The sequence below is a fragment of the Pagrus pagrus genome, assembly GCF_965226575.1.
Source record: "Pagrus pagrus genome assembly, chromosome: 13".
Taxonomy (NCBI): Eukaryota; Metazoa; Chordata; class Actinopteri; order Spariformes; family Sparidae; genus Pagrus; species Pagrus pagrus.
The window spans coordinates 13,602,036-13,616,442 of NC_140197.1; the positions used below are offsets into that span (position 1 = coordinate 13,602,036).

At 40.5% G+C, this 14,407-nt stretch overlaps 1 protein-coding gene across 1 annotated transcript; it reads left to right on the top strand.

The window, feature by feature from the left end:
* Positions 1–3,921: 3,921 nt before the first annotated feature.
* On the top strand, positions 3,922–12,667 carry LOC311268656 (NACHT, LRR and PYD domains-containing protein 3-like). Its single transcript, XM_084372407.1, has 12 exons — positions 3,922–3,999; positions 4,294–4,624; positions 4,725–4,777; positions 4,947–5,183; positions 6,604–8,485; positions 8,708–8,881; positions 9,313–9,474; positions 9,835–10,008; positions 10,182–10,355; positions 10,863–11,036; positions 11,197–11,246; positions 11,397–12,667. The coding sequence occupies exons 2-12, from the start codon at positions 4,326–4,328 to the stop codon at positions 11,912–11,914; spliced, it is 3,897 nt and encodes a 1,298-aa protein (XP_084228533.1). The 5' UTR covers positions 3,922–3,999; positions 4,294–4,325; the 3' UTR covers positions 11,915–12,667.
* The last annotated feature ends 1,740 nt before the right edge of the window (positions 12,668–14,407 follow it).

The window sequence follows — 14,407 nt, forward strand, 5'->3', positions numbered from 1 at the left end:
TTTAATTCAGCTAAAAAGTAAGACCAAGTGAAAGATGCAGATTTCTCGAATATAAGCAATATCTCCAGAACCATGAATTTGTAAGCCTGGGCCCTATATTTACATTTTTACCACCCACCCGAGTTGCTCTTACGCGCGAATGTGACGTAATTTCCTGGCTTGTAGCACTTTTAGCGTTCCCGTTTGTCTTTGTGAGCATCGCTACACGACGAGTCGGGGAAGAACATGGACGCCATCAGGGCAGCAGCTGTCTCGGCTGTTAATGTGAAATTATAATATATATATATTTTTTTTTTACAGAAACACTTACATTTCAAGTAACTCCGTTATTGCAAGCCTTACATTTCAATAATATTTTGCCATTTTCGCCTATTTCAATTTCAACAAGTGCTGTCGCGTTTTTCTCGAGCCACGAGGGGCAGTAGCAGGCTAGTCATTGTTATTGTTATTGTTAGCCACATTAGCCTCTTTAGCAAACCAGCTCGAAAACAAAACTTTACATTGTATTACACGCACAGCAAGACCGTGCAATGCATAAATTGGTGACTGGATTAAAGCAATGTAATCAAGTGTGTAAGAGCATTTAAAATCAACATTAAAATGACCAACGTGGTACAAATACAAAGAAAACACATTTCAATTACGAGTGCAGCCATCTTTGTTTGTCTAGTTGTACGGTTATCCTCGGTGTACTCTCAGGAGCCCTGAGTGGGACAGTTGATATTATGACCAGAAGGGGGTGTGCCTCGGTGAAATGTTGCGAGACAGCTGGGAGATTTCACACTTTGCAACTGTAATTACATTACACCCATTGCAGCCATGTTGCTGCTGCCAGCTGAGCACAACTACTGGACTGATTTCAAAACTGTTGGTAATTAGGAATCTTTTACACACCAAAACATTTAAATATAGGGCCTGGATTTAAAAATACCAGAATTCCCCTTTAAAACGAATGAAATGAATCAATACTTGAAAGAAAATTCAGTTAAAGCAAAAAAATTATATATTCAACAAGTGCAATGTATTAAAGAATAGAAAGAGAAGCCGCAGAAATACTAGAAATAATTTTCAGATATTGAAAGTGAGGCTAAGGTTGTAAACAGTTGTGGATCATCTGAGTCAAGCCCAAAGATGGTGGGCGAACACCAGGACTGATGGCAAAACCAAGCACACATCCACTTGGTTTAAAGTTGAGCTGCACAATAATTGAAATATGATCAATATTGCAATATGGCCAAGACCAATATCTGAATCACAGAAGCTGCTGCAGAAAGGTTCTGCCTTACAAATTAGGTGTAAGAGGACATTTTTGTTTGTTACAGACCCCAACAAATTATGACACAATCACAATATCTGCCAAAAGTATTACAATATGATTTTATTACGATTTTTAAAATATCTGGACTGTTTTTTTCCCCATTTAAAAAAAAAAATGCGTTGCAAAACTGAAGTTAAAAGGATAATTTCACCCAAAAGTGAAAATTCAGTCATTATCATCTCACGGCCAAACATTTCTGGTGCTTCACAGCAACAACAGATGTGGATGGGGACTAATTCTAAAAATGTAGAAAACAACTTAAAAGGAAAGAAAAAAATGGCTCCATACAGCTGATCCGGCATAAGTCTCGGAACTCCAAGATCCTTAATTGATTTGAGAAGATATTGTGTGGAGCTCGTGCACCCACTTCAGATGTGGCGCATGCTAGCTCTTTTAGCTTAGCAGCTCCAGTGAAGATTTGGAGCCATTTAATGTTTTTATTTAAATTTTTTTTTCTTGCGTTTTAAAACAAGTCCTCATTCACTTCAGTTGTTTAGGAGAGTGCTGCAACGCTGTTTTGCTGTGAAGCTCCAGAAATGTTTTGTGGACGACAAGACATCACCAGGTCTTACGTCAGCATGGGCGTGAGAAGATAATGACTGATTTTTCATTTTTAGGTGAACTTCTCCTTAAGAGTTGACTGAAATGACTTGCATTGCGCATCTCGTATTGTAATTATTACACTCTGTACTAAGTGAGGTGTACTTACCCAGGGGGTACATTTGTCTTGCATCTATAGAGGGGCAGGATTTGTAGCCATTTAGGCTTATAGGTCTCTGCTTTTATGCTGCCGGTCAGGCACACTTTGATATTATGCTGTGTATTAACGAGTGGGAGTGCAGCTGTAAAGGGAGTCATTAGACCCACACTGAATGGCTGCTCCCAGCATCAGCAGTAGGCCACGCGTACGTGTGTGTCTCCCTCCGACCAGCAGGACCCAGTGGGGAAGCAGAGCAGAGCTATGGGCCTCCTAAGACCACTTAAAAACACATACACATAGTTGCACTGACACACGCATCCGTGCACACACAGTGGCCTAATTAGAGCTGACAGCGGAGGAGAGAGAGCTTATGAAAAGAGGGTGAGGAAAAAGGAACAAAAAAAAAGAAATCCAGATAGAGAAAGCAGAGGTGGAGCAGAGAGAGCGATTAGGGAGCAAATTCGTTCTTTAAAGTTTAAAAGTGAAGTGTTGGCAGAATGGTGACCTGCTTCTTCAGTCCCTTCCCTCCTGTAAAATGGATGAAGCGTATGGATTATTACACCTTTCATAAATATGTGCTTGAAAAACGCAGGTCCACTTTTCATCTTAATTTTTTTGAGCTTTTACGTACAAGTTTAAGGGAAGTTTATGGAATACTTTTAATGTGTACATTTTTGACCATTATATATGAAAATGGGTGACCTCCATAATTATTTCAAGTCTAAGATATGTTAAAGGGACGATAAGAAGAGAACTCAGGGTCTGACTAACAAACAGTGTAGCATTTGTTGATTTACGGACAGGCGCTCAAATCCAATTTACAACTGGAGGAACCTAAAAGAGACTATGCAGAGGATCTGTTTGAGTATCCCTGAATGTGCAAAACACAGAATTTTACAACCTTTGAAAATAAGTGAGTAGAATATTCACTTGTACAGTAGATGAACAGATCATTTGTAAGGGGCAAGGGTAACCTAACAAGGGCACATTCCTTTACATGGTGAATTATTTGGTGGCACAGAAAGTTTTGTAAATGACTTTCAGGTGATGCAATGATATATTTCTACAATATTTACATTGGTCTATGCCGAATAGTTTCAATATACCTGTAAAAATGATTAATATATGTTTCTAGTGATCATTTTAAAACAATGGCTGCACCATTGATTCTGCAGGGTCCGCCAAATATAAACAAGGTAAAACAGCATGAAATTGTCTTGTCCTTTAAGGTCGGTTTATTCAGTCATGAAAACAAAGTGAGAGTTTGTTTAGGCAGAAAAAAATATAGTCTTTGAAGATCTTTCTCTTCTGATTGATAACACAGTGCACCTTTAATCATTTAAAACTTACATAAATAATTCCAGGATTAAAACTACACATGACTGCAAAGTTGCTGAGATCCTAAAGCCAAAAGCATAGCTAACATTAATACAGCGCCAAGTTGGTGACTGCCAGCACTGGCTGTCTTTCACTCATTTGTCCCACTGACTGTAGCCTGTGATGATCAGTGCCATCACTTCTCTGTTTATGTCAAATCCAACTATTTAGACGGATGTGATTCTGTATGCCGCACTTACACACATACACCGCACATACACCTTTAATTAAGATGCATCTGAACCACAAAAACCCTCTGCCAAAATGCTGCCCTTGTTAATGAACATCTGGCTAATGATTAACAGTTGCCAAAGTCTGGCCTTTGTTTCTGTCCATGCCAGGCAACAATCTGGAATAACCTCTTATCAAAAAAACAGACAGACACATCATACAGCCTAAATGGACTTGCAGGCTGCTGGACGATGCCATAAAACACACACACACACACGATTAGTTAGGTCCGCCCAACAAAATGCTCACGTCCTGTCTCTGACAAGAGTAGTCTTTCTCCGGGTTGTTCACAAGTCGATAGACCCACAAGCATTGGAAATGCAACATGTTCTTCTCTCCTGCTGCAGCTTACCACAGGACCTCAGACAAAAAGGTAAAATAACACATTTGAATATATTTTTAGGTATTTAAACACAATATGAGTTGTCCTGTCAAATATCTTATATGTTTTAGTGAAATCAAAAACAACACAAGTTGCTGTAGAGTTGTAGACGATACAAATACAGACCAAACAAACATTGCTTTTACTTTAAGTATAAATCAAATTATCAAGTTCATAGCAAAACAGAATATGGGTTCACATAATTTACTTCAGTTAGTACATGCATTGTACATACAGTAAAGGCAGCAAATTTGGCTGCTCTGAGGAAATGATGTTTGTTTACAGATTCACTGCACTGACACTGAAGAAATAACATCATGGGAAGCCTATGCTCTGCACTCAGGAGGGGTACAACAGAGGAGAAGGAGTGTCACAAAGTTGACCATGAGAAAGACAAAGTTTCCACCACAGTCGAAAGTGGAGAAAAGTCGGCTCTCCTCCAAACGAGGTCAACTATGCAGGAGGAGGGTGGAGCTGTAACGGACATAACAGGGGAGGAGACTTCAAGGAGGCAGGAAGAAGAAATTACTGATACTGCCTCTGAAACACTGGGTTGTAGTGAGAAGAGCAGCACACTGCTACATGAGTCCACCTTGGCTGAAGTTAACAAACCTAGGTGAGATTAAATATAAACAAGTAATAAAAAAAAAATACTTTGGTTCTCAGCATTGTTAACTGATAAATCTATAAAGCACAGTTGTTTTGTCATTTGTCAGTCCTGGCCTCTCTGAAACACATGATCCTGATTCAGCCATCACAGAGAAGAAAGGTGAGTTAATAATTTTAGGAGCAAACACTATATTAATTTAAATTGGTGACCATAAAATAACAATAACAAGAACAGTATATACATGCTTTAGAGGCCATTCATCCTGCTGCATGCTAGTGATTGGTAGCTGTGTCCAATATATGACATGTTGTGTTCATCTTTTTAAAAGAAGCTGCCTGGGTGGACGACAACCGGGCTAAGCTCATTCAGAGCGTCAGCTCAGTGATGGTAATAGCAGATGAGATGTTGCAGCAGCAAATAATCCATAACGAGATGTATGCCAAAATCGAGGCTGCCAGGACCAGCCAGGAGCAGATGAGAGAGCTTTACAAGGCCCTCACATCCAGAAAAGCCAAATCTGCCTTCTTCAAAATCCTCCTGAAAAATCAACCAAAACAGTGTCAAAGTATGTTTGGTCTGATTTTTAAAAAACTTTTTTAAAGTCTTTGTCTAAAACATGATGGTAAGTTGATGCTTTTAATTGTTAATGTTAGAGTTTGGACTGATCCACTCAGATTATAGTTCGGATTTAATTCACTCGTTGGATATTAGACTGATGTCACTAATCCACAGATTGTTTCAGATTCCATAGTCTGAGATGTTTTTATATCCCCCTGTTGCTAACACCACACAGCTGGTAACAGATAGTGCTAATGCTATTGTTGTGTCCACTTAAATATCAGTCACTTGTCAAGTGCAAATGAGAGTTGGTCAAAACACCAAGTTTGACACAATATTTTCGTTTCTAGAAGTTCTTTATTGCTTACAAGCAAGAGTCACTCATCAGCAGCGCATAGATGATGACTGAAGAGAGGCAGTCTCTCCTCACCCTTTCTAATAGCAGAAAACAATACTCACAATTGTAGTATAGTAACAAGATTACATATGATCTCACTCCAGACAGCATTCTAATCATCTCCACATCCGCCTCAGGATACATATATGTAAGAACAACATATCAGAATAATAAAGGGACATTAGATAATTTTTCTCACACTACAGTATATTGCAGGGCAATACATTAATGCTTACATTGGCTAATTAAATGCTGTGTTCAGATGAGTAAAATGCCTCATGCAGTGTCTGATAGGGCATATGAAAAATAAACATGATTTCCCTGTAAACTATCTGAAATTAAACTGCATACTGTATCGCTAAAGTGGAGCTTTTCCAGCTGAGCTGCTGTGCAAAAAAAAAAAAAAAAAAAAAATAGATTAGCTCTGGGATCGGCGACTTCATATACGACATAACGTTTCCAACCTTTAATGTCTCTGGAATTCTGCATGCAGGAGACTTACTTGTTTCGCTCAGAAGCTAACACTTGTGCTGTTCAACGGGGGCTCCGATGTGATCATATCCCTTTCAGAAAACTTTGTAATCAGGTATCTGAATTAGATCAGAACTGAAAAAAGTGGATTGGTGCATCTCTAATTTTAAAGGTCCAGTTTGTAAGATAGTTGAGTATAGTCTTAGTTCCAACTTGTCAAATACTGATGCTTTGGCTTGGTCAGTTGGGCCAGCGTTTACAGACTCTGTCTTACAGATTGGACCTTTAACACATTAACAAGATCAAATGCTTGGTTGATTGGTCGCAGGTGTGTTTGGTTGAGTGAGTGTAGGTTGTCCAGGGAGCTGATGGGTTCCTGCCTTAAAGCCAGAAGTTTAAAGGCCATCCCAGTTCCTGTGGGCTCTCCTCTCTCAACCAGACTGCCAGCATGTCTGTTTGGTCTCATTTTTATGTCGTGCCAGGGTTTCCCCTAGGCCTTGGTCGTAACAAAAAGTATTGCTTCTTACATAATGTTTTGACATCAACTCTTTCATTGCAGCAGAGGATCTCATCAAAGGAGTCAAGGAGAAGCACAAAGCAGTTCTAAGGGAAAAGTTTAGATATGAGTTTGAAGGCACTGAGAAAGATTATGAGGATGCCAGATCACTAGACAAAATTTACACAGAGCTCCACATTATACAGGGAGAGAGTGACCGTGTCAATCAAGAACATGAGATCTGGGAGATTGAAGATAAGAAGAGGAGTCAAACTTCTGAAGGCACTAAAATCAACTGCAATGACATCTTTAAAAGGACAACAGAAGGTAGCGTCTCATCTGGGCAAGACGGAGAAGTGAAAGCTTTCAGAACTGTGATGACAAAGGGAATTGCTGGCATTGGAAAAACTGTCTCAGTGAAGAAGTTCATCCTGGATTGGGCAGATGGGACAGCAAATCAGGACTTGGACTTCATCTTTGTGCTACCATTCAGGGAGCTAAATCTGGTCATAGACAATCAGTTTAGCCTTGAGACACTCGTGAGAGAATTCCATCCAGAGCTTAAAAACATAGCAGTTGCAAATATATTTGCTAATCACAAAGTGTTGTTCATCTTTGATGGTCTCGATGAAAGCCAACTGAAACTGAATTTCAAAACAACAGAAAGACTAACAGATACCACCAAGGAGGCATCAGTAGACACTCTGGTGACCAACCTCATCCGGGAACATCTTCTTCCCTCCGCTCTTGTCTGGATAACCTCAAGACCAGGAGCAGTTCAGCGCATCCCTCGCCAGTATGTACACCAGTGGACTGAGGTCAGAGGATTTAATGATCCACAAAAAATACAGTACTTCAGGAAGAGAGTTGAGGACAAGGCAGTTGCTGAAATAATTATTAACAACATCATGATGTCCCGAAGCTTATACATCATGTGTCACATACCCATCTTCTGTTGGATTGCGGCGAAAGTTCTTGGATACTTGCTACAAAAAATGGACAACGCTCAAGATGAAAAGAGAAAGATACCCACAACTCTTACTGAGATGTACACGCACTTCCTGTTCATTCAAATGCAGGTAGCAACGGACAAGTATGACAACCAGAATGAGTTTGACGCAGAGGAGATCTTCAAGTCAAGTGAAGAGTTCATTTTGAAACTAGGCAGAATGGCATTTGAACATTTGAATCGGGGCAACATCATTTTTACTGGCAGTGATCTGAAGAGCTATGGCATTGATGTTCACAAAGCAGGAGTTTGCTGTGGGTTGTGCACAGAGATATTAAAGGAAGAGGATGTGTTCAAGACAAGAAAACTCTACTGCTTTGTGCATTTGACAGTTCAGGAGTACTTTGCCGCTCTCTTTGTGTACCACAGTTTTGCTCGTAAACAAATTGACTCTCTAAGCGTCAAAGATTTCCTGCTCACAGGGTCTGAGGAAGAGCTCAAGTCGAAGTTGGATGCAGATCCAATTGAGATGCCTTTGGATGAGCTGATCGAAATTTCAGTAGTTAATTCAATTGAGAGAAAGGCAGGAGAACTGGACATGTTCGTCAGGTTTCTGATTGGCATGACTCTACGATCAACACAAGATCTACTTCAAGGCCTGATTCAACAGAAAGAGGATCACTCTGCAGTTGTTGAGGCAGTTAGGACAAGTCTAAAGGAAATAGACTTAGGGGCCTGCTCACCTGAAAGATGCCTGAACGTTGTTCACTGCCTGATCGAGCTGAAAGACAGTTCCATACATGATACTGTGCAGCAGTATCTGAAAACAGATCATAATCCAGAAACAAGGCTCACCCCTGTTCAGTGCTCAGCTCTGGCTGACTCAGTTCTAATGTCAAATACACCTCTAGATGAATTCCACTTGAAAAAATACAGACCAGCAGCAAAAGGTGTTTTTAGGCTACTCCCAGCTGTGAGGAACAGCAAAAAGGCAAGGTGAGTTTGTAACTAAGCCTGGTTTGACTGCTTTTGCATGCAATCACTTTGTTACTGACTTCACTGAAACAAAACTCAATATGTCCCATGTGAGCTGAAATGTTGGCTTAATGCAGCAAACACACAGCACACCTTTTTAAAAATGAACAATAATTGAATATTAATTGCATTCATCTAAAACTTTATCTGATTATGCATGATTGTTTCTTTTAATTTTGGCAGACTCTCAGGGGTTTGGCTTGATGTTTGGTATTGTGAAACAATCTCCACAGCCCTTCGAATGCCAAACTCCCCGCTTACCGAATTGCATCTGATAAATAGTGTATTTGGTTCCAAGGGTACACTGATGTTGATTGATGGACTGATGAACTGTCAGTGTAAACTAAAAGCTCTGAGGTGAGTAAAACTATTATTTTTTGATCAATTTTGTTACTATTTTTCTTTTTTGTTCATCTTTTTTGTGCATCCTAGTTATACATTGTGTAGGAAGTGAAATACATAAAAAGCATCAGCTTTCAAGTCAAGTCAGTCTTATTCCCACAGCACCAAATCACAACAAAAGTTATCTTATGACACTTTAAATTTAAAGTAGGTCTAGACCATAAATCGTAGTCTAGAGCAAGCACTTGGTGACAGTGGCAAGAAACAGCTGCCTTTTAACAGGCTGAAACCTCGGAGCAGACCCCGACTTAGTCAGTACAGTGCCATGCTGACAGCATTTGGGATGGCAGTGTAGGTTGATCTCTCAACTTGTCAGTTGGTCATGTCATTACTGTTGTCCAGACTGTATTATCTCCACAACTTGTACACACATCCTGTGCTTATAGCCTCTCAGGTAATGGATATGATGGAGACCTACTTGGGAGTTTTGTAACCGCTATCAAGTCAACCTTCTCAAATCTGAGAGAACTGGAGCTGAGTGGCAACATACTGGGAGGTGCATTATCCTCTGTGTTTTCTGATGGGCTAGGCAACCTGGAGAAGCTCAGGTAAGTCTCAGCTTTTAATGGTGAATAAAAGGTTTCACATCGGACTTCTTGGCTATGTCATACTGTCAGGCAGAAAGGATGTATTTGTTTTTGACATTGCACAAATAGCTGTCCTGCTAAAACAGCCTGTCAGTTGTCTTTGCATATTTCTTGATAGATGTATCATTGTTGCAAAAAGTCTTTTGCTGTTAGCAATATCAACAGTGATACAAGTTATTTTCTAACATAACATTGGCTACTTCTACACAGCCACTAGCTGCTGCCAACTTGTTTTGGATCATGAGTTAGTTAAATTAGGCTGGACCTACAGTATTTATATTTTTCATTTATCATTCTCATATTTTATCTCTTTACCAAAAGACTGAACCGAAATTGTGGAATTACACAAATCTGCAAAGAGTTGGTGAAAGCACTTGTATCCAAACCGTGTTCCCTGAGAGAGCTGGAACTGAGTTACAACATTGTTGAAGACTCAGAAATGGAGATCCTTTGTACTGGCTTGATGAGCACAAACTGTAATCTGGCAGTGTTGAGGTAAAAGGCTGCATACATTGCACTGCATTTTTTTACAAGTTCAATCAAGTCTCTATTACAGGTGTAATATCATGGAAGAAAGCAGTAACCAGTACACTAATAGGCAAAATAATATCCAATGAGGTATTGCATGTTGCATGCAATTTAATTATATTCCTACATTTGTCATTTAGTCTCAGTCACAACAGACTCACTGAGAAAGGTTGCAAGATGTTGGCCTCGGTACTCAGCTCCATACCTTCCTACCTGACTGAGCTGGACCTGAGCTACAATGACCTGCAGGACTCAGGAGTGATGGAGCTCTGCAATGCACTGATGAGCCCACACTGTCGTTTGAAAACACTAAGGTCAGTGCATTAAGTAGCTTTTCAAGTCCTTTATTGTGATATGCACAACAATAACAGTAAGCCATTGTTGGCAATGAAATCCTTAGTTTTGAGGCTCCCTCCAATAGTGATAGTGCTGTACAAATATGTATAAAAAATCACAATAAAATAAAAAAACTAATACTATCTTGCAATGGGATCACACGAGCTTTGACGTCCAGAGAAGAAAGTGCAAGTTTGCGGATTAAGCAGTGGACTTTGAGACGATCACTGCCCATGTCATCTTTCGACCATCCAACCTGACCAGTTTGAACCACCCCATGTGTTAGTGGAGGATTGTTGTGGAGAATATGAGTCATGCTTATCAATCTAAGACAGGGGATTATTTTGTGACAACAAAAGGTGTAATAATGTTAACATTATCCAGCCTGATTAAAGACTAATCAAATCACGCTTGTGTCATGTAAACAAATGATAGATGAATAGAATGTACTACATGTCTAAAACAACGTTGTTTGAATTTCGTAGGCTGTCATTCTGTAAGGTGACGGGAGATGGATGCGTCGCCCTGGCCTCAGCTCTGAGGTCTGACCACTGCAGCCTCAGGGAGCTGGACCTGAGCTTTAATCACCTGGCAGATCAAGGAGTGGAAATGCTGACTGAAATACAGAGGGATCCACGCTGCAGTCTGGAGAAACTCAAGTATGCTCAAACAGGCTGTATAACAAATGCACTTCCACCATAATTCCAAGATATTATATTAAGAGATTTATTAGCAAGATTTGCTTCATGTGTTTGATATGATGTTCATATTTGACTTTTTATTCAATGTTTTCACATCTGTCCTTCTGTTTCCCTTCAGTGTGGAACAAAATGAAGACTTCTGGTTTGACTTGAAGCTACTGAGAAAGCGTAAGAAAATAATTATTTTTAAATAAATGCTGAAGCTGTGATGTTAATAGTTTTCACTCAATACTCACCCTGCTTTTTAACAGTAGTATCATGCATGATTCACGATATAAACACACTCACGCTTATTTGATAATTCTGTCTTGGCTGCAGATGCCTGTGAGCTGACACTGAACCCCAACACAGCAGGTGTGAATGTCATTTTGACAGAGGAGAACAAAAAGGCAACATACGTCAGAGAGACGCAACCTCATCCTGATAATCCTGAAAGATTTGACTGCCGTCAAGTACTGTGTGAGGAGGGTCTGACTGGTCGGCATTACTGGGAGGCTGAGACTTTTTTCGCTGATGGAGTTGGAGTGGCATACAAAAGTATCGACAGGGTGGGAGACACATCAAGTGAATTTTCTTTGGGAGAGAATGAAAAGTCGTGGTGCTGGTATCATGATGGGAGCTTTCATCATAACGAGTCCTGTATGAGGTTTTTTGCCGATTCTTGCAAAAGTACCATTGGAGTGTATCTGGACTGGCCAGCAGGTATTTTGTCCTTTTTCGAGGTCTTTCCTGATACACTGACGCACCTGTACACCGCCCGTACAACTTTCACCGAACCTCTGCATCCTGGCTTCGATGTAGGTGACGGATCAGTTCGAATCTGTAAAATAAATTGACAATGAGGATTTGTCCACCCAATGAGCAAAAGCCTAGAGGAGGACAAAATATGGCCCGGAACAGATGAAATGATCATGAAATATGGGAAAGTTAAAAGCATCCAGTTTCCACATGTCAGTTTAAGTGCAACACTGTAAATAGTATCCACACTCACAATGGTGAGTGCCTTGCATTAAAAAATCAGGCTCACTTGGACTTTGAAACCAGTGATCTTGATCTTGAAATGAGTGAACCAGATGCAGCTGGTACAGGCTGGACAGCATTCCTTCCCACAGTTCACTCCTTCCTTATCTACTTTCATATTTTTTATCTGACGTGCCGATGAAGTGAATTTCATCATGTTAACAGGTCAGCTAACAGAAAAAAACTGTCAGATAGTACAGTGGCACATTCAGGCCAAATATGAAATAAATGTACCTAAAATTGAATCTTTTTGATTGCACCTCTGATATCTTGTTGAAATGTTATGCGAAATCTTTGGCACAGACAAACAGTATGTACAGTATGTGTATAAATTTCATGGTAAACAAGAAGCACAGATGGAAGAATGTACTGTGAAGGTGCATGGACATATTTGCTTGTGAGCGTTACACTCAAGCATCTCTGTTTGAGTGTGTGTGCATTTTCCATTTTGAAAAGTTAAAGTGTCCAATAAAAATGGTATAGCAGAATTGTGTGTGTGTGTAAACAATGAGCTCACTCCTGATCTCTTTTAAAAACTTTTTCCAGGATGTTTTGCTTTAAAATTTTAAATAAACGTAATTGTCATGCCGTCTTGTGAGAACCCTTTCACTTTAATACAGACTGAAGCTTGAACCTGGGAAATTGACTATAGTTGAGTCTTAATGTTTTGTTACAGAAGACATGATAAACCACATTAGAACAGACAAGTTGAGAATATTTTATTTATAAATGTTATTAATGGTGCCGTTTTCTTCTATTCATCCATGTTGGAGTTTGAGTATCGCTCCATAGCATCCAAGAGGGATCATGTGCAGGGCCGGACTGGGAGACTTTTTCAGGCCAGGAGGCAGTCATGTAACCAGGCCACCCTGGCCTTGCCCACACACACACGCACACACACACACACACACACACACACACACACAGTGCATTCCAAATAGAAGTCCACATATGGGACCTATCGTACAATCTAAGGTTGGAATATACAGTAACTTTTATGTTTGGGTTGGTAAATACAGTAACACAACAATCCTCAGCAAAATCCACTAACGCACTTAATAGAAGAGAAAATTAGTCAATTTTAGGCATTTGGCCGCGTCATCCTCCAGCGCCTTTCTTTTTCTTCTCTCTCTCCCTCTCGGCACCGCCTTTCCTCTTTTTTTTACCCAGGTTAGGGTCCATCATCGAGGAAGCCTCATCTCCTCTCCCGGTCCGCTCGCTACACACACACACACTCACACACACACACACACACACACACACACACACACACACACACACACCGCAGCAGGTACCAGACACACGCCACACACCCCTTCCTCCACGCTGTGTGTGTGGTTGATACGGACTGTTGGGGCGGGTGTTAATTGAAACAAACCAATCATCTTGTCCTCCTCACATGCTGCTGGCCTGATTGGCCTCTGATTGGCCTGGCGTGCCTCTCTGACTTAGAAAAAAAAGTCAGATAGCCGCGATGCCGGCTGACCGGCAGCCTGTAAAAAAAAAAAAAAAAAGAGAGAGAGAGAGAGAGAGAGACGCAGGCCAGCAGGCCAATCATAGGCCGGCGCTTCGGGAATACTCCCGGTTCTCCCTATGGCCAGTCCGGGCCTGAACATGTGTCATAATTTACCAGTTAACAGGGGGACCTTCTCTGTAATGTACCTCACTGAACTTCAGAGATATGAAACACAACTTTCTGCCTCCCACAGCATCAATACTCCACTGTAGAACACTATAAAGCTTTGTAATCAGTTTTAATAGCAGGAAGAGTGAAAAACATGATGATATCCATTGAAAAATAATATAGCTAAAGGTAAAAGAATTTGAGGCCCATTGAACGTCACATTTGCTACCTTTCAAACAGAAACACCACAAGTAGCCACCAACTCTAGGCTAATCCTGATGGAGGGAATGAACCTAAACATTGTAAAAAAAAAAAAAAGAAAATGACCCTGGATATTTTTCTAAAAGCTGACCCCCAATACATGCAGCTATGGTACAGTCATGTGAAAGGCTTGTAACAGAGTTAGGGGGCCGATCACACAGAGATCATACTAGGTGCTGTCACTTTAAAAACGCATCTGAAAAGCACGTTTTGGACAAAACAGGGTGGAGAGACTTTGGAGTCGGGCTGCACCTGGCCATAACATGTAACTAATGTGAAATGTGGTGCCTGGCTGCAAAAGATGTGAAAAATGCTAAAGGCCCTTTTTGTAGAAGGTATTTGATTTCATCTTGGGGTGTAACATGGCTGACTGGAATGGAATGGAAGAGGAGTATAAAAGACTTATTATAGGGTACTGGGAATG